This window comes from Hyaena hyaena, unplaced genomic scaffold, assembly GCF_003009895.1.
Source record: "Hyaena hyaena isolate Hyena2069 unplaced genomic scaffold, ASM300989v1 scaffold_409, whole genome shotgun sequence".
In the NCBI taxonomy this organism is placed as follows: Eukaryota; Metazoa; Chordata; class Mammalia; order Carnivora; family Hyaenidae; genus Hyaena; species Hyaena hyaena.
This window is the reverse complement of record NW_024081046.1, coordinates 939,356-956,555: the sequence shown is the minus strand read 5'-3', so window position 1 is coordinate 956,555 and position 17,200 is coordinate 939,356. Positions and strand designations below refer to the sequence as shown.

Below are 17,200 nucleotides of genomic sequence, written 5' to 3'. Positions count from 1 at the left end.
CGGGGGGGGTGTCCTCGGGGGGTCCTCAGGCCGGGGGGGTGTCCTCGGGGGGTCCTCAGGCCGGGGGGGTGTCCTCAGGGGGTCCTCAGGCCGGGGGGGTGTCCTCGGGGGGTCCTCAGGCCGGGGGGGTGTCCTCGGGCCTGCTTCTCTTCAGAGGCCCCACCCCGAGAAACAGACGCAGTTACTCTACCAACTCTCCAGACTGGGAGGCGGGACGTGTCCCGACACAGTGGGACGAGAGGGACAGTCACGTTCTGCCACGTGGCTGTTTCAGTTCATCTTCATGGACCGTCTTTTTATTTTCCTTTGCTAGAAAGGCAGAAAGACTGTTGCTCAGACATGGGCATCAGACAGGAGTTTTCTCAAGAGGCAGCAAAATGAGCCATGTTTCCTCTCCAGGAAAACATCTGAGAGCATTTTTGCCAATAAGAAACCTCAAGCTTTCAGGCAAAGCCCAGATTTTTGGAGAACTTGCATCGGCCCCACGTGCTGGCAGTGCGCCACGGCACACGGTCCTCTGCTCGGTGGCCACGGGGACACGCCATCTCACACCTGCCGACCTGTGGGACATCTAAACGATCTGGCAGCCCAGGGGCTCTGAAGGACCGACTTGTGACATCCCCAGTTGTGCACGTGGCCGACCCCCTCCCACAGCAAAGAAGGAGCTGCTCCCGGCTGCGGTTTCAGGTCCACGACGTGGTCGGGGCTCAAGGCGAGCAGTTGGAGGGACATTTGCAGGCACATGGACTCACCGTCACCGTCTGGCGTCGGCTGGCTGCCGTCTCCCGCCCGGTGGGGGTGGCAGGCGCCAGCACGCCGTGCAGGGGTGGGGCTGGAGGGCTCCCCCGGCACCCTGCCTGTTCCTCACCCGCCCCCCCCAGGGCTCACGGCCTCCTGACCACCTCTCACTGCTGGTCACTGCTGGTCGCCCTGGTGAAGGTGCTATGTGAACTGTGGCTTCAGGAGACGGAAGTGGCGGCATCGGTCACAACCCAGCAGGAGCCTAGTCCACGGACAACACTAACAAACGTCTCCGTGAAGAACCCTCTCTCTCACCGCGAGGCCCATCTGCCCACGAAATGTCTGTGGGGCTCACGGGCGCACGGCCATACTGGCGCTCCATGCGGACGCCCACCTGCCACCCCGGCCCCGGCGAGCCATCCCCGGAGCGCACCCTGCCCTGCGCGGTGCTGCAAGAGGGACAGAGACCACGTGCCCTGTGTGCCACGCACTCAGCGCGTGGATAAGGGGCAGGGAGCACCGACACGTTCTGACAACCAGCCAGCGGCCACGGGAGCAGATGCTCAGGGTTTGCGCACACACTGCCTCCCGGCGGGGGCACACGCCCTCGGGTGCCATCGCAGCTCCCTGGTTCTGATGAACGGGCGCGAACAGAGGCCTCCCTGAGACCCAACAACCCGACAGCCACGGCCGCACGGGCTCAGACCTCACAGCCATCCAGAAAGTACCGGGAGCAGTAGTGTACCCTGGCGAAGACCCAAGGCCACGCCGGGGGGGTGAGAACACAGCCTCAGACACAGGCGGTGCTTTGTCCGGGCCTCCCGGCTGACCCGGGGCAGCTCGGGAAGTGAGGAGGCTCGTTCACAAACGGACTGTGTCGGGTGCGATCCTCTGGGCTTCACGGGGAGGGAACTGGTGTGGCACTTCTCGGCCAGCAAGGGGTCTCCACGGGCACTACCCAGCCCTGCCCAGGCTGCGAGCACAAACACGGAGCTGGGGCCCCTTCTGGGAACACCTTCAAGGGGCCCGTGTCTGCAAACAGCGTGGGGAACCGGGGCTGGGCGCCCTTTGCTCCAGAACCGTGGGCCGCGCTTCGCAGGCAGGAAGCTGCCCTGCGGGTCAGGAAGTGGCGCCTGGGGAGGGGCGCGGGCTCACCCGCCCCTGGGCACCCCTGGAGGGCAGCCCCCACTGAGCGGGAGGCCCCGGGGTGCAGCCTCGTACCCCGCGGTGGGGACGGAACTGCCGCCTCCTCTCCCATGGGGTGACGTCGCGCCCCTGGTCAGGCGGGTGCCGGGGGTGTGGGGCCAGGAATAGCTGGACAAGAGGGCGGGGCGGTCAGGCCTGACGGTCCTCCAGAGGCTCTGGCCACGGAAGAGGTGCTTCCTTATTTGTGACTCAGCCCTCGGGCGGGGAGAGGACAGCCGTGTCCCCGAGCCCCTGCAGCCAGTGACCGGGGGCTCCTCACCCTCTGCTCCAAGAGGGGACAAAGGACAGCGTGCAAGGAAACCGCTCTGGGTCAGGGGCCCCCAGGGCGTCAGCCGCGGGCCTCCTCCACGCCGCGGGCTGTGCACGGTCCAGACACACGCACCCACACCCAGGGGACACCCCCCTCGCTCACCCAAACACACCGCCACGCCCAGACAACACAGACACAAGTAAACACCTACACACGTACACGTGCATACCACACACACAGCACTGCGTACACGCCTTGCACACATGATGTACTAGGATACACCTCTACCGCACGCATGCCTGCTCCCATGTAGTGCTCCCCTGCACACCCATGTACGTGTATACATACGTGCAGACAGGCCCATGTGCACACACACCCATGCACGTGTGCACACAACTCACACCCAACACCCATACGCACCTATATAAGACACACGCACACACCCATACGCACAGCCCTGTATCCATACATGTACACATACAACCATGCATGTGTACCAACTCCATATACACACCTCGTGTACATGCAGTAAAACCCATGCACACGTGCACACACACCCCTGCATTTGTGGACACTACGCACACGTACAGCAACATACATTCTGCACACACACTCCCACACCTACACAGGTGCACACACGTGCACTCCTACCTAAACAATGGCCATGTACATGCACACAATCCTCTGTACCCACCCCCGTGTGCTGTCTGTGCCCGCTGCAGCCCACACATGCGACCGCTTATATACAACTGCACATGAGCTCACACCCGCGTGTGTGCACACACGCTCACACACGGGCGCGCACAGGCAGCATGCTGAGACCACTTATCTCACGGGAGAGTCAGAATTTATCTGGCAGCCACCAGACCCCACCACCACCTCCCCAACCGGCGCCTGCTCTTTTCCCAGACTTTATGGCTGTTACACTCTTCCCGTGGTGCAGTAGCCCCGAACCCCACGTGGCGAACCCTGGGGTTGTGGGCTCTGGTCGCAGACACGGTTTCAAAAATACTAAAGAGTCAAAGGAGGAGGGGCCGTGTGTCTTGGGCAGTGGGGGAGGGGGCAAAGTCGGATGTGACGCAGGCAGGGGGTGAGGGGTTGGCGACGGGGCAGTGGGGGAGGGGTGACCCCGGGCAGCATGGGGACCGGCCTCAGGAGCACTGGGTAGGTCTGTCCCAGAGCACGTGCTGTGACTGCGTCCTGATATCACACGGATTTCGGACCTGGAGCTGAGCTGCCGATTTTGTTAGAAAAACGCTTGCACCATCCTTGCCCCACAGGCCCACCTTCGGGAACTACTGTTATTTCCTAACTAGAAGGAAAGTATCTGATAACTTAATCACCAGCCAAGCAACGCCTGCACCAGTGAAGCCAGCACTGGCGGGACGTCAGGTGCCCCTCCTCTGTCACAGCCGCCTCCCTGGCCAGAGCGAGCTCTCCGCTCCCAGGGCCCACGACACCGCCTGCAGCGAGTCCCTGCGGCGCATCTCGCGGGCTGTTCCCGGGTGCCAGGATGGGCAGGGGCTCCTCCGGGCCGTCGTCCTGTCACACGGGCCAGGCGGCTCCCACGCCCCACGGACCTCGCAGAGGGCGCAGCCCAGCCCAGGCCCCTGGCGGGCGACGGCCAGCACACGCGGGCGGCTCTGAAGCTCTCCCACGTGGCACGAGACCTTCCCCTGTTTCGGGCCATGGAGGCTCCAGCTGAGCAGGCAGGGAATCATGGCCACTTTCTGGGGGGGCTGCGCCTCGTTTGCCAGGAACCGCCAGCCCGGGACCCCACTATCCCGCGTGGCCACGTGCGCTCTCGCCGTGCCTGGGGGCGGACAGGCGGGCATCTCTGCTGCTCGCCCACCAGGGCGCCGGCCATACAGACTGTGAGCTCCGCACTTGGGAGGCCTCGAGAAGCAGATGCCAGCTGCAGGTGCCCGTGGCCTCCGCCCAAGGGGCCCCAGGCCTCCTTGCTCCTGGCCAGCTCAACGAAGCCTGCGGAGACCCTGGAGCTTGTCCACATAGGGGGCACTTGGGAGGTCTGGTCTACCACACCCCGGAGGAGGCAGTCTCGTCAGATCTGGGGGGCATGTGGAGGTGCGCCTGACTGCAGCGTACCGTGCCTGCGAGGGGTGGGGGCTGCGAGCAGCCACGCCTGGTCAGCACCCCCGTGGGAGCTGCCGGGGCGCCGACAGGACCCACAGTGCCTCCCTCTCTGGCCGCTGGAGCCCACGCCGTGGCCCTCTCAGCCGGAGCCTGGACCCTCGGGTCAGAGGGGTACCTGCCCATGCCCTCGAGGTGCAGGGAGTCCCTCGTCCGGTGGTCTGTGGGGCCCCTTCCAGCCCCCAATGTGTGACTGAACTGTGGCGTGGGGGCGGAGGGGCCCTCGCAGAGCACGGAGGGCCATCTGGTTTTGAGCTCGTCCCAGGAGCAGAGCTTTGGGGTCTCGTGACGCCCCTACCCCCTACGTTAGGAAGCTTCCCGAACGTGCCTGGGATCTAAAAACAGGGGGAGGGAGCGGGGGAGTCTGGTGACAGGGCCTCCGTGTCCTCAGGGTGCCGTCCGCCCAGGATGCCTGGCTCCCCGGCCCCCCGCTGGCCTCTCTGCCCCCCACCCTCTGAGAGCCTGGGTGCCCGAGGGAACAGGCTGTCCTCCCCGCAGACCCGAGAGTCATACACATCAGAGTAAAACCCAGCAGAAGCTTCTCTGCCTGAGAAAGGGAAAACCAAAACCACACCCCAGCACAGCACGTGGTGGGAACCCCTGATGCTCCCAGAAAGACCCAGAACCCAGAGCAGCGGCTGGGGCCCCCAGTGTGCTCGTCTGAGAAGGCAGTGTTTTACATATTTAAAAACATCTTTTTTTTTTTTTTTTTTAAATAAGAGAAGCTGACGGAACCTCAATGCTCTCAGTGGGCTGCTGCTTCAGGCCGCGGGAAGGGCAGGGGGGAAGTTACCTGCTCATCCAGCAAGTGGGTCCTTACCTGGGAGGGAACGAGATGTCCAGTTCATACAGTCTGTCCTTAAAAACAGACAGCTCTTTGTCAAATTCTAAGAGCTAAGAAAAGAAACAGAAAAACACAAGGTCACTTTGCTGTGCCTCACGGGGGTTCTGTGTGCGAGGGGCCCTGCTGACAGCTGCCCGTTCGCGCCCTGGCAGACCTGGGGGGCCCACAGGCCCTCCTCGGAGCCGCAAGGGGCAGTGGACAGCATGCCACGGACCAAGGCAGCGTGCGGGCACGGCTCGTCGTTTTGCCCAGGCTAAGTCGCAGAGTCCGCAGTGTCGACCTCGCCCGGGAATATGACTAAACATGGCCACGGGGCGCGGGGTGGGGGTGGGGGCTCAGTGGGTGAAGCGTCGGGTGTGATTTCAGCTCAGGTCATGATCTCACGGCTCCTGAGACTGAGCCCTGTGCTGGGTTCTGTGCTGACAGCGCAGAGCCTGCTTGGGATGCTCCCTCTCCCTCTCTCTCAAAATAAAGAAACATTTAAAAAAAATTTTGTTACAAAAAAATGGCCGAGTCGGCACATCGGTGGGACCCCCACAGCACGCTCGGGGGGCCACTGGCTTCTGCCTGTGGAGGAGAGCGCCCTGCCCAGAGGGACACCTCAGAACCGAAGCACAACGGCCTGGCGCCCCCCGCCCGTACCCCAGGAGGGAAGGGTGTCACCAGCGGCATCTGGCCACACTGGCCGTGACAAGGCTGCCCTGCACACAGTGTCAGGATGTGCCCGAGCGGCAACCCCACACAGTCCTGTCACCCCGCCCGTCACACAGCCCTGTCACCCCGCCCCCGCCGCCCCATCACAGCCGTCACCCCGCCCCCGCCCCCCGTCACACAGCCCTGTCACCCCGCTCTTGCCCCGGCTGCCTCATCCGTCACTCCCGAAGCTCGGCATCCGCAGCTCCGAGTACGCAGTCCCCAACTGAGCCACCTGCACCCGGCGCTCTCCTGGAGTGGGTCAGAGGGGTCAGAGGGGTCAGAGGGCGACACCCGGGCGAAGCTGGTGCGGGGCCTGGGGGTCAGGAGGGCCACCCAGTCCCCCTGCACACACGCTTGCCTGAACCTCACACACGTTCCTACAGAATCCCGGGCGCTCGCAGGCGGGAGTCACAAGGAGCCTCAGACCCGCAGACCCTGCCTGGCGAGACTCACGTGCCAGGGGCGGGGCCCAGGTCCCACGGGAGCCACTTGTGAGCCCACGTCCACTGAGCGCGAGCCTGCTCAGCGCAGCCCCGACACGGGGGCCCGGGGCCCAGGGCCGAGGGCCCCGCAGCGGGAGGGGAGGCACGGGGAGGCGGGTGGAGGATCACGTGGGGATGGGGAAGCTTGGCTTGGCTTTCCTGGCACCAAGTGGCCTCGCCGCCCCCACATCAGGGGAAAACCAGCTCCTCCTCCAAGGTGGGTTCCAGGCCAAGTAGCTTCTGGAAATTTCCGAGTCAGGTCCTCAGTGGAGTTGGGGATGGAGAGGAAGTCTTCAGGGAGACAGATGCGCTCTGGGTCCCGCACTTAGATGCACACTTGCACGTTTGTGCTTGTAGATGCACTCACATTTACACACACACACTCACGTGCCTGTGGTGTGCTTCTCATGGAGGTCACCCTGGTGCCTGAACACCTGGCTTTCCCAAGTCAGAGGCAGGCCCCGCGTGTCGGGGGGGTGGGGACGCGGGGCGGCTGCTGGCTTCACGCAGGTGCCGTGTGCCAAGAGGAGCCGGCCTGCCCGAGGCCAGGAGCCGGGTCCGGAGAGGTCCTGCGTGGAGCACGTGGTGGAGCAGTTTGGCCGCGGCTGACTGGCGGCTTAAAGGAAACGTGGACAGCACTGTCCTTTCCCCATGGCGACTGGCTTCCGGCCACAGAGCCCGCGCTCTGCCCGCCTGGGGCCCGCCTGTCTTCGGTGGCTCCCAAACCCGCTGACACGGAGGGAAACGCACGACGGCAGAGAGAGGCGCTGCGGGACCCTCCCCGTCCCACGGTGGCTGCGCTCTGGACGGCCGGGTCCTGTGACCCTACACCCGCGCGTGTCCACAAAGAGCAGTTCGTGCCGTGAACACCGACGTTCGCGTGCCTCCCTCAGGCGCGGCTCCCGACTCGGCCCGGTGTGGGTGCCCGGGCGCCCTGGCCACCCGTCCCCCCTGCGCATCTGGGTCACAGGGCTGCTGCCTGGTGCCAGCGTCCCTCTGGCGGCTGACCCGACGCTGTCCTCACGGCTGTGCCTCGTCTTCCCTTCCCGTCTGGTGCCCCGCTGCCTCTCACGGACACGTCCTTCTCCTGAGGACCGTCCGTGGTTCCAGCGTCGACTTGCCAAGCGTGGCCTCCCGCGGCCTCCCGCGCACTCTGCCCCCGCCCCCACCTCCGCTGCCCTGGTCGCAGGGTCTGCGCCTCCGCGCGCCCTCAGGCTGTCCCGCCACGGACTCACCCAAGGGGACTTCACTGGTAACACCGCCACGGGGTCTGTGTGTTTTTTAATCTGCTTCTTTCAGGGTGTGGTGTTTATTTCTGATTCTTTCAAGTTTTCAATCATATTAAATACTCTTATAATTTCTATCAGTTATTGAAATGACGGGTGTTTTCAGGGGTGCACCCCACCGGTCCTGGGTCTCAGGACTGCAAGCCACTGTCTGTGGTCCTTCATCTGGGGGGGCAAGTAAACGTGGCGCCTGCCCTGCATCGGACAGCCGTGCACAGAGAACCACAGGCGGGGGGCCGGGCGCTCGGACACAAACACTCAGAACGCGTGCTCGTGAGCCGTGACGCGCCGCTCACAGTGGGGGGACGCAGGGGAGGACATGGCGTGTACCGGCCCGGCGGAGGGATGCAGGCAGCGGCTGCGCCTCCCGGCCTGGCGCTCACAGCGGCTGCAGCGTGTCCTCAGGGCTCCCGGACTCACTCGCACCGGATCCTCCTCTGCGCCCCACACCCCGCGAGCCCCACAGGGCGTCTGTGTCGGTTTTGGACCCGGAACAGGGCCTGTGGCTCCGAGCAGCACCCAGTCAGTCACCCCAGGGATTCGTCTTATAAAAGTCCGAAAACAGTTTCAAAAGTTCCCTTGGGAAATGAGAAACTGCCTGCACCCAGATTTCTTCTCCGAAAGGGGTTCTTCTCTCCCCCTTCACAGCGAGACGCCACCCAGCGCCACCCACAAAACCACGTCCCTAAAGGAGAGACTGCTGCCCCCCGGCCACTCTGCAGACCCTCGGCCGCTCCTCGAAGGCAAAGCCGCTGTCCCCCGCTGGAAGGGGCTCATTCATGCACATGCATGCACACACACACACGCACACACATATGTGCACGCACACACACATGCACGCACAGGCACACGCATGCGGGTTCTCGTTCTGTGCTGGTTGTAAATGCGCCGGGAGACTGACTGTGAGCCAGGGGTCCCCGGGGCCCCATGACCAGCCCTGGGGACACCGAGAAGGGCTGAGGGGAAGGGGGACTGCACACCTGTGTGTGGGTGCCCGGGTGCCCGTGAGCACATGTGTGTGAGCGAGTGGCTTGCATGTCATCCACTGGATGTTCCTCTGATGTGTGCAGCCTCAGAAAGGGCCCCTGGAAGCCTTGCTGGGCACTGCCTCCCTCGGTGGCCAGAACCTGTCCGGGGGGCGTCCATGTGGGTGGCATCCACAGATGCCCCCGTCAGGGGTCTGCAGGGAGGTGCACCAACACGCACACACACAGACACACACATACATGTGTGTAGACACACACACATACACACAGACATGCACACATGTGCACAGACACTTGTGTAACACATGTGCATAGACACATGCATGCACACACACAGGCAGATGCGCACAGTCACATGCAGACACTTCTGCACACACGTGCAGATACGTGTACACACACGTGTATGCACAGACACGCACACACATGCAGCCACACAAAGACACACATGTGAGCATACATGCATAGGCACACACGCACACATACACAGACCTGCACACACACGCACAGATGTGTGCACACATGCTTCAACAAGCACAACCTTGCAGCGGGTGATGAGAGATGCTGGAAAGCTCTGGTGTGAGATGTGGGCGTGGCTCTGCCAGCCGGCCGTGCAGATGGGCAGCAGCATCTGGGGAGGGAGCCGAGTGGACCTGCCACGCTTCCACTTGCTCAGCGTGTGAAGTAAAATTAAAGCAAATAAATATCTGCTTTGGACCAAGAGTGAATCTTCCAGCGGCGAACGCAGGAACAGAGCCCAGCTGGGGAAGCCCGGGCCTCCAGGGTCCCCACTGGCCAGGCGCCCACCGCCTGCGCTTCCCCGCCATGCGCCCACACCCAGCCCACGTTCATACCGGCCCCTATGCTGGGAGAGGCTCCTCGGGGAGCACCGCCCGTAACGCACCCATTTGTTTGCTGACCTGCCTGCCTGTCCGCGTGGGGATGCTCTGGAACGCTCTCACACTCTCACTCCAGGTCAACACATCCTTACGAAGCCTCTGCTGTGTGTCAGGCTCTGTGCTAGACACTCTGGCCAAGGCCAAGGTCAATTCCCGACAGACCCGAGTGCCCAGGCTTGGGGAGGGGGCACAGGCTAGTCCTAAACCCACGCACACAGCTGCAGCCCCGGGCAGCCTGCTCGCTGTCACAAACACTGATCTGGCGCATCGGGTCCCTGGCCGGCTGCCAGGTTGCTGGGACCTCCCTCCTCCCGCTGGCGATGGCCACAGGGTAAACTCCAGCTGTGAGAGGTCCCTGATTAGAAATTATGTTGCATTTCTGTTGAGATGATAATTTGTATCTCTTTGAGATTTTTCACTAACATGATAACCAATTTCACATGTATCTTAAACATTCTTCTTGATTACGAAGTGAAAAACAGCTCGGGGTGTGTGTAGACAATGATAAAGGGCCTGGCGGATCGTGCGTATCTGTCAGGACCTGCCCCAGCTGCACAAATTCCACTGTTACTGCAGAGACACCAGGCTGATAAAGAAAAAAGAGCCCGGAAAATCAATGCGCTTGAGCTAGAGCAGTTGCTAAACACACAGAAAACATCTCTATCCAACAGGCCGAGCGCGGTGAAAATTCCCAAGCCCTGCCCTGGGACGGCCAAGGAAAATTTAATCTCTCCAAATCCTCGCCAGGGCACTCCATCCTGCAGCCCTGACAGCCACACTTATAATTAATTATACAATTTCGATGGGAATATCGACTAAACAAAGCTATAAATCATAGAAAAAGTCAATAGGCATGGACACATTCAATCATGTCCCGGCCAATGATTACTACTCTTAAAATACAATAATTATTTCCAGAAGCCAGCTTGAATTAAATTTCTGTCAGGCGGGTACAACACCGGTGCTTGATGAAGGGCGCGATGGATTTTGGGGTTGCGTCCGGCGCAGGCACATCCATCCTGCGGACGGGTAGTTTGTTCCCGTGGCCGTGGGGCTGCGTGCCTCGCCGCGGAGGTGACACGGCTCCTCGCACCATTTATCTTGTCCCCCGTGGCTGGTCCCGACGACCCCACTTCCTGCACGTGACTGACGCAGAGGCGGCTCTTGAACGTGCTGGGTGGCAGCCAGGGCCACGGACATCGGCGTGACCCCGCCAGGCGCTTCTGAAGGCGCGGAGCCCCCGGGACCCGCAGCAGCAGGGAGGGAGGTGGCGCCGGCCACCCAAGCCTGGAGGAGCCGGGCAGACACCCGCGGAGGCCGGGCCCGTGCGCCTCTCTCCACGTGTGATTCCTGACAGACGCAGCGAAGGGGCATGTGGGTCTTCCCAAGATAACCACGTGGAAACCTACACTGACTCTATGCTGCATTTTTTAAATCTCTGAATGAAATTCAAATGTTCCCCTGAACGTTCAAACGAATCTTCCTCTATCTTAAAAAATTTCGCACGCTGATAAATATGCAGAAATAAAAATTATTATCTCCACCTGTGACGGCACTCGTCATTTCCAATGGCAGCTACACACGCGGTGTCCAGACGCTACCAGAGGAAGCCAGGGACTGTGGGTCCGTGTGCACTGGCTCCCGTGGCCAGAACACACACCTCCCCCCCCGCCCCCCCGCCCCCCCCCCCCGGTTCAGACCCCACGGGGCCTCCTTGTCCCGTCTCCTGCTCCTTCCCGAACCATCCGGTCCCTGGCGGCCCCAGCGCCAGCCCTGCGTCCGTGTGTCCATGGTTCTCCACGGAACCTCGGCTTCGTCACTGCCCTGGTCGCCTCACTGCCTCCCACTTCGAGGGGCTGCCTCTGCAGCAGGGGCCCTGAAAGCCCACCCTGGCTCTAAGCTCCAGAAGTCACACAGCTGCCCAGGGGTGGGGTGGCACTTCACTGAGACAGTCCCTTGGGCTCTCCTGTGCCCCAGGTGCCCGGGCCCTGTCACCACAGGGTGCTGCCCTCTCAGGCGCAGACAGCAGGCGGGACATGGTCCTTCCCCTGGTGCCGCCCGTCTAGGGGAGCAGCCTGGCAGCCTGGGCTGTAAGCGTCTGCGCGCCAAGCTGGGCACCGTGGGGGGCGCGGAGGGAGGGGAGGCCCCTGGAGGAGGTGAGATGTGGTGTGGCCAGGCCCCCGAAGGGCAGAGCGCCCACCGGGAAGGGCCGGTGGGAGGAGCGGAACTGGGCGCCCCGCGCGGGGGTGAGGCCTGTGGCTACGGGCTTGGAGCTGAGGTCCGACTCTCTGCACAAGGCAGGCCCCTGGCTGGGCCCCGGAACGGGCGTGTGCTGAGTGGGCTCCTGCGGCGAGTGAGATGCCGTGGCCCCGGGGTGGTGGGGACAGATGAGGAGACAGGGACAGAAGCGGGCGTGGAGGAGGGACACGGGGCTGTCGCCCAGCACGTACACTGGCCAGAAGCCTCTATGCGCTGAGGGAAACCGAGGCACAGGTGCAGGGCGCTCAGCACAGCTGGGGCTCCCAGATGCAGGGCGTGGGGCACCGGGGGGCGGAGCAGGGCCCACAGTCCAAGCACCACCCAGGCTTTGGCATAAGGACGTCCCTGCAACGGTCCCAGTGGACTTGGAGGCGTGAGGGCCACACGGCAGGGTGTGGGGACCTGGGGGCTGAACGAGGGGGGCGCTGTGCACAGAGCCTCCGCGGAGCAGTGGGGTGGGAGGCAGAGCAGAAAGGACTGAGGGTGGGCAGGGGCCCCACCCAGGACTCGCCTCTGCGCCACAGAACCCCGGGCCCTGGGGGCTGGGAACTGGCCACGGGGGGACTTTTACGCCTCAGAGCCCAGCAAACTGCACACCCTGACCGTGAGCCCGGCCAGCGCACTACGAACAGGCGCAGATGCTGCCCCGCGGGTCTGGTGGCCCCTTGCAGCCTCTCCAGACCCCGCAGGGCAGGCGACCAGGGCTCTACCGACTGGTTTGAGATGCACGTTTCGTGTCCCCCCACGTGCACACTCACAACCGTGGAGCTGCACCCCAGTTCTGCTGGAGGCAGAAGGCCCGGGCAGGTGCGCCAGCCGCCCCAGCACCCGCAGCCCCGCCCACACGGGGCCCCCCGAGCCGCCCGCTGACCAGCCGCAGCCCGGGGACAGGGACAGCGGGGCTCACCGCGGTGCCGTTGTTGTCGCGGAAAACCTCCTGGTTGAAGTAATGGAAGAGTTTCTTTTCCAGCTGAAGCATCACCTGAAAAGGGGGCGCGGACGTCAGGGCAGGAGGAACGGACGAGGCGCCCCCACCACACCCCAGGGGCCGCGGCCGAGGGCTCGCTTACCTTCCGGTCATTGTCGGACTCGCGGAATATCAGCTTCACGACCTCGTTGGTGTCGGCGGCCCGTACTGTCTGCATCGTGGCCTGTGTGCAGAGAGTCTGGGAAAGACACAGAAGGGGCTCAGTCCCCGGAGAGGAATCCACAGCCCACGCCCCCCCGAAAGCAAGCAGCATGCTTCCTGGCCTCTCTCCCTGCCCTGTCCTTTCCGGGCTGCTTCCGCCTGGCTCCACACGTCCTCGGAAAGGGACCAGGGACCTGCCACATGGGAGCCGGAGCACACCCAGGTGCCCAGGCACACGCCCCAAACTCCCTGCCCACCTCTGCTCCCCCATGCTGCCCCCTCCCCCCAGCTGGCTGGGCTTTGACCCTGGAAGGTCTGCTAGAGGCTTCACTGAAATTAGCATGAGCAGCAGAGGGGCAAGGAGGCCTCTGCCCCTCAGGGCGGGGACACCCTGTGGTGAGATCTGGCTCCGGTGGCACCCTGGAGAACTGAGGCCACGCTGGGTCCCCGGGCGACCCCACGGCTGCATGGCCAGACCCCGCACACAGCACACCCCAGTGCAGAGACTGAATTAAGTCCAGGCTGGTTGAGAAAACTCCTCTGGTCTTAACCTGGGCGTGAGGCAGGAAAGGCACGGGTGGGCGCAGGACGACACTGGGACCCCCACCCAGGGCGGCAAGCCTGCTCCCTGGGCTCGGGGAAGAAGACACAGGGGCCAGGGGCACGCAGGAGTATGTTTATCAAAAGCAGCTCGGGATGTGCTCAAACAGGACAGGCCTTCGCGGGAGAGGACAGAGGACCCGGGAGCCGCCCCGCCCGCGCCGCGGATCAGGGGAAGGTCGAGCCCCCAGGGTCCGTGCACACAGAACGACGGGGAAGGGCAGCTGGAGGCAGAAGGCGGACAGAGGCTGCCCGGGGCCGGCCAGGGACAGACCGTGCACTCAGGACCGAGGCCCGACTGTAAGCCGCACCTCGGCCGGGCCGCTCTCCACAGTGTGGCTGGACGACCTTAGTTTAAAAAAGAACACGTCAGCAAAACAACTAATTCTGACTTTTTAAAACCATCTCCCACTTGAGGGCCCTTGCAAAGCTGGGACCACCTCCCGGGGTGAGCCGTCCGCCCAGACAGGCCCACTGAGCGGCACATGTGGCGGAGACTTCTCCGGAGCAGGCTTCCGAGGACCCCCCACCCCCACCCCGGGGCGAGCGCCCCCTCCGCCGACCCCTCCCAGGTTCGCTGGGGACACGCACGCGCAGCGCCCAGCATGGGGCAGGGGAGGCGGCAGCCGCCACCACCGTCCCCAGAGCGTACCCAGGACAGGCCATTGACATTCGGAGCACAGGTCAGTTAGGCAGGTCAAGCCCCCAAAGTGGCTTTTGGACTCATGTGTCACAAATCAGTCTGGCTGCCTTCAAGCAGCAGGGATTAGAACAAGGGCAGAACAATCCGGAGCAGAGCCCGGCCACCCTGCCCACCCCGAGTCCTCAGAGTCCTCACTCGGAGGTCCGCTCCATCCAGATGCTAATGCGCTTAAGTGGCTTAAGCACTTCCGTGAATGGGGGAGGGCCCGGGCGGGCAGAGGGCCATTGTGGCCACCCCAGGACGCGATTCCCAAAGGCACCTGCTAGAAACTTTTTAAAGAAACTGCTTTATCTAGCCATTTCGCGGGCTTCCAAAGGATAAACATCTGATCAGCCGGGCTCTCTGAGAGGGCCGCCCTGTGCCTCCGGCTCCGGCTCTCCGGTCCTTTCTCCGCATCCTCCTTTCTCCGCACCCTCCCGGGGCGCCATCTCATTCACGGGCTTTTAAAGAAGCGATCGGGCCGCAGCCTGCCCGGCCCCGGGCCTCGCCCCAGCTTTCAATCCGCAGTCATGAGCACTCATGCAGAAACACCAGGCTCGCCTCCTCGAGGAAAGGATTTTTCTTTTGAAAGGAGAAAAAAAATACCCCAAACGCTATTTTTACAGAGCCAGCCAAGGTTTATTTCATTATCAGCAGCCGCACGAAGGGGCACCAGGCAGGTTGGCCCGGCCCCGGCACTCGAGTGCCTCCTTTTTGTCTCGGAATCTCACGGGGCCGCTGTTGCCAAGGCCGCCCACCTGGCATGTGGATCAGGAAACTCCCGTGTTTCTTCGCAGTGCGGATAACGGCTGAAGTAGGCGGCCGGGACGCGGTGCCCCCAGGACCCAGGGCCCCGGTGTCAGCCCAGAGAACCATTTCCAGTGTCTTCTGTGAATCCTGTCGTTCACGGCCTACCTGACTGGCACAAAGCCACCTGTGGTCAGAGGCGCACGTGTCCCCTACCCATCCCAGAAGCCACATCTGTCCCCAGAGCCCCCACTCAATAGCCACCAACCCTCGCCCATGATCCAAAACTCAACCGAAGGCAGCGCATGTGGACCCTTCAGGCTGGGCCGGCAGATGCAGCCTTGCAGACTCAAGCCCCTACCTCTGCTGCAGACAGAAGGACCCTGCGGTCCGTGGCAGCGAGGACGGGGAGCGGGCAGAACTCAGTCCCCACGGCAAGCCGCCACAGACCGGCACCTGATGCCTGCAGGGCGGGGTGGAGCAGAGCGCCAGGGCGGAGGGGGTCCTGGCTCCTGGAGAACAAGTCCGGTGTGAGTCCCCTCCTGGGCCTTACTGAACAAAGCCTGATGTGGGGGCAGCTTAGGACGGGGTACGTCCATTAGGAAGGGTGTTCCAAGGTTCCATGCGGTACGTTTCAGTCTGTGTTGGTAAGAAGCGCACAGAACAAAAACGTATACATGTAAATGTAAAAAACTCCATTGGGAACGGGCTGGGTAACGGCCTGAACCAGGGTCTGTGAAGACCTCCTGTTTAAACTGCTCAGGGTCTGAGCTGTAAACAGAAGTCACGATGCTGTGCTGAGTGTCCCCTCCTGTGGCGTCAGGAGAGCTCGGGCCGCCACCTGCATGGACGCCGCCGGCTGGGACGTTCCCCACAGGCATCTAGGGACTGTGGCTGGGAGGGGCCCGAGGGGCAGAGGAAGGGCGAGTCTCTGAGGGCTGCCCGGACACAGGATGTCGGCAGTGCAGAGATGTGTGCCCTGTGGGCACGGCCCCTGGGGCCGTGGGTCCTTCCCTCCTCAGGGGCAGGACAGCCTGGTGCACCTTCCGCACAACACCCAGGAAGCCTCGGACGTGCTGGCCGTGTGTCTGGAATTTGAAAACGTCTGCTGGACATGACTGCGTGGGTGGGACATGAGTTTGGTCTCCCTCTCCCCCTGCAGATTCAGGAGAAGCCCCCACAGAAGTGGGCAGGGGTCTCCGTCTCCCTCAGGCTCACAAGGACCCCTGCCCCGGCCCAGGCCATTCAGGGACCAGTGGGGGGTGAGTTGGGGTGACCTCGTCGGGGTCAGGACGCCCCATCCCCAGAGCTTGGTGGAGCCACGGCCTCCCTTCCTGCAACTGAGCCCACCTGGCAGTGAGGGCTGGGATCACCAAAGCCACAAGCACGGGAAGGTTCTCAGCAGAAGGTCTGCTTGGCCTTCGGAGGCACCTCAGGGAGCAGCAGGGATGCCACCCAAGTTCAGCACCGTGGCCTCCCGACCTGGACACTGGCCCCAGCACAGCCTGTCCCACATCTGCACCGGGGGGAAGGGCTTCCTGACACAGGCCTGTATCTCTTGGAGGCCAGATGCTCGCTGTCTGGAGGGGTGAGCGGGGCCATTGTCTGGGGGCTACAAAGAGGTGGGGGCAGGTTTAATCCTGACTTCAGTCGCAATGAAAACCAGTCAGGCCAGATGTCGTCTGACTGTTTAACGTGTAGGGCGAGGAAGGTGCTGCCCGGGCCGGGACCCCTCGGAGGGCCCCTGCTTTCCTTCCCTCCGTGCAAGGGCGAGAATGGATGTGGCCACGAAGCCAGCTTGGGCCCCCCACAGACAAGGTGCAGGCAGCGTTGTGGGAAACATTCCAGCAATTTCTGAAGGAATCAGGCTCTGGCCACGGGATGCAGACTTCTCTGTTTTCACACCCAGACCGTCTGGAGGAGGCACTGTGAGCCGGGAGAGCCTTGTACCGCAGAACGGCTCAATGGGGGCACCTTGGACCTGCGGGCACCCTCACCTCACCCCTCCCGCCTGGCGCTCCGGGCGAGGCTCCTGAAGTGTGAGCCAACCCAGCTTTAGTCCCTTACAAGCCTCCTCCCAGCAACAAGGAGGAATAAACCCGTCTGAAGACAGTGACTGTTAAGGAAAGTGCATCTGGCACTTCTCAGACATCAGTAACAAGGAAGAGAGGAGAGAGGAGGGGTGAGGAGGGAGGAGGGAGGAGGGGGGAGGAGGAGGAGGAGGGAGGGAGGAGGGGGGAGGAGG

At 63.0% G+C, this 17,200-nt stretch overlaps 1 protein-coding gene across 3 annotated transcripts in view; it reads right to left on the bottom strand.

The window, feature by feature from the left end:
• The window catches only part of INPP5A (inositol polyphosphate-5-phosphatase A), a 167,017-nt gene that overhangs the window by 9,462 nt on the left and 140,355 nt on the right, over positions 1-17,200 (bottom strand). For all 3 annotated transcript variants that reach the window (XM_039252392.1, XM_039252394.1, XM_039252393.1), the window contains exons 10-12: positions 12,868-12,963; positions 12,705-12,779; positions 5,169-5,242 (exon numbers count right to left, since the gene is read on the bottom strand). In XM_039252392.1, the coding sequence (XP_039108323.1) occupies positions 5,169-5,242; positions 12,705-12,779; positions 12,868-12,963 (245 nt within the window). The remainder of the gene's footprint in view (positions 1-5,168; positions 5,243-12,704; positions 12,780-12,867; positions 12,964-17,200) is intronic.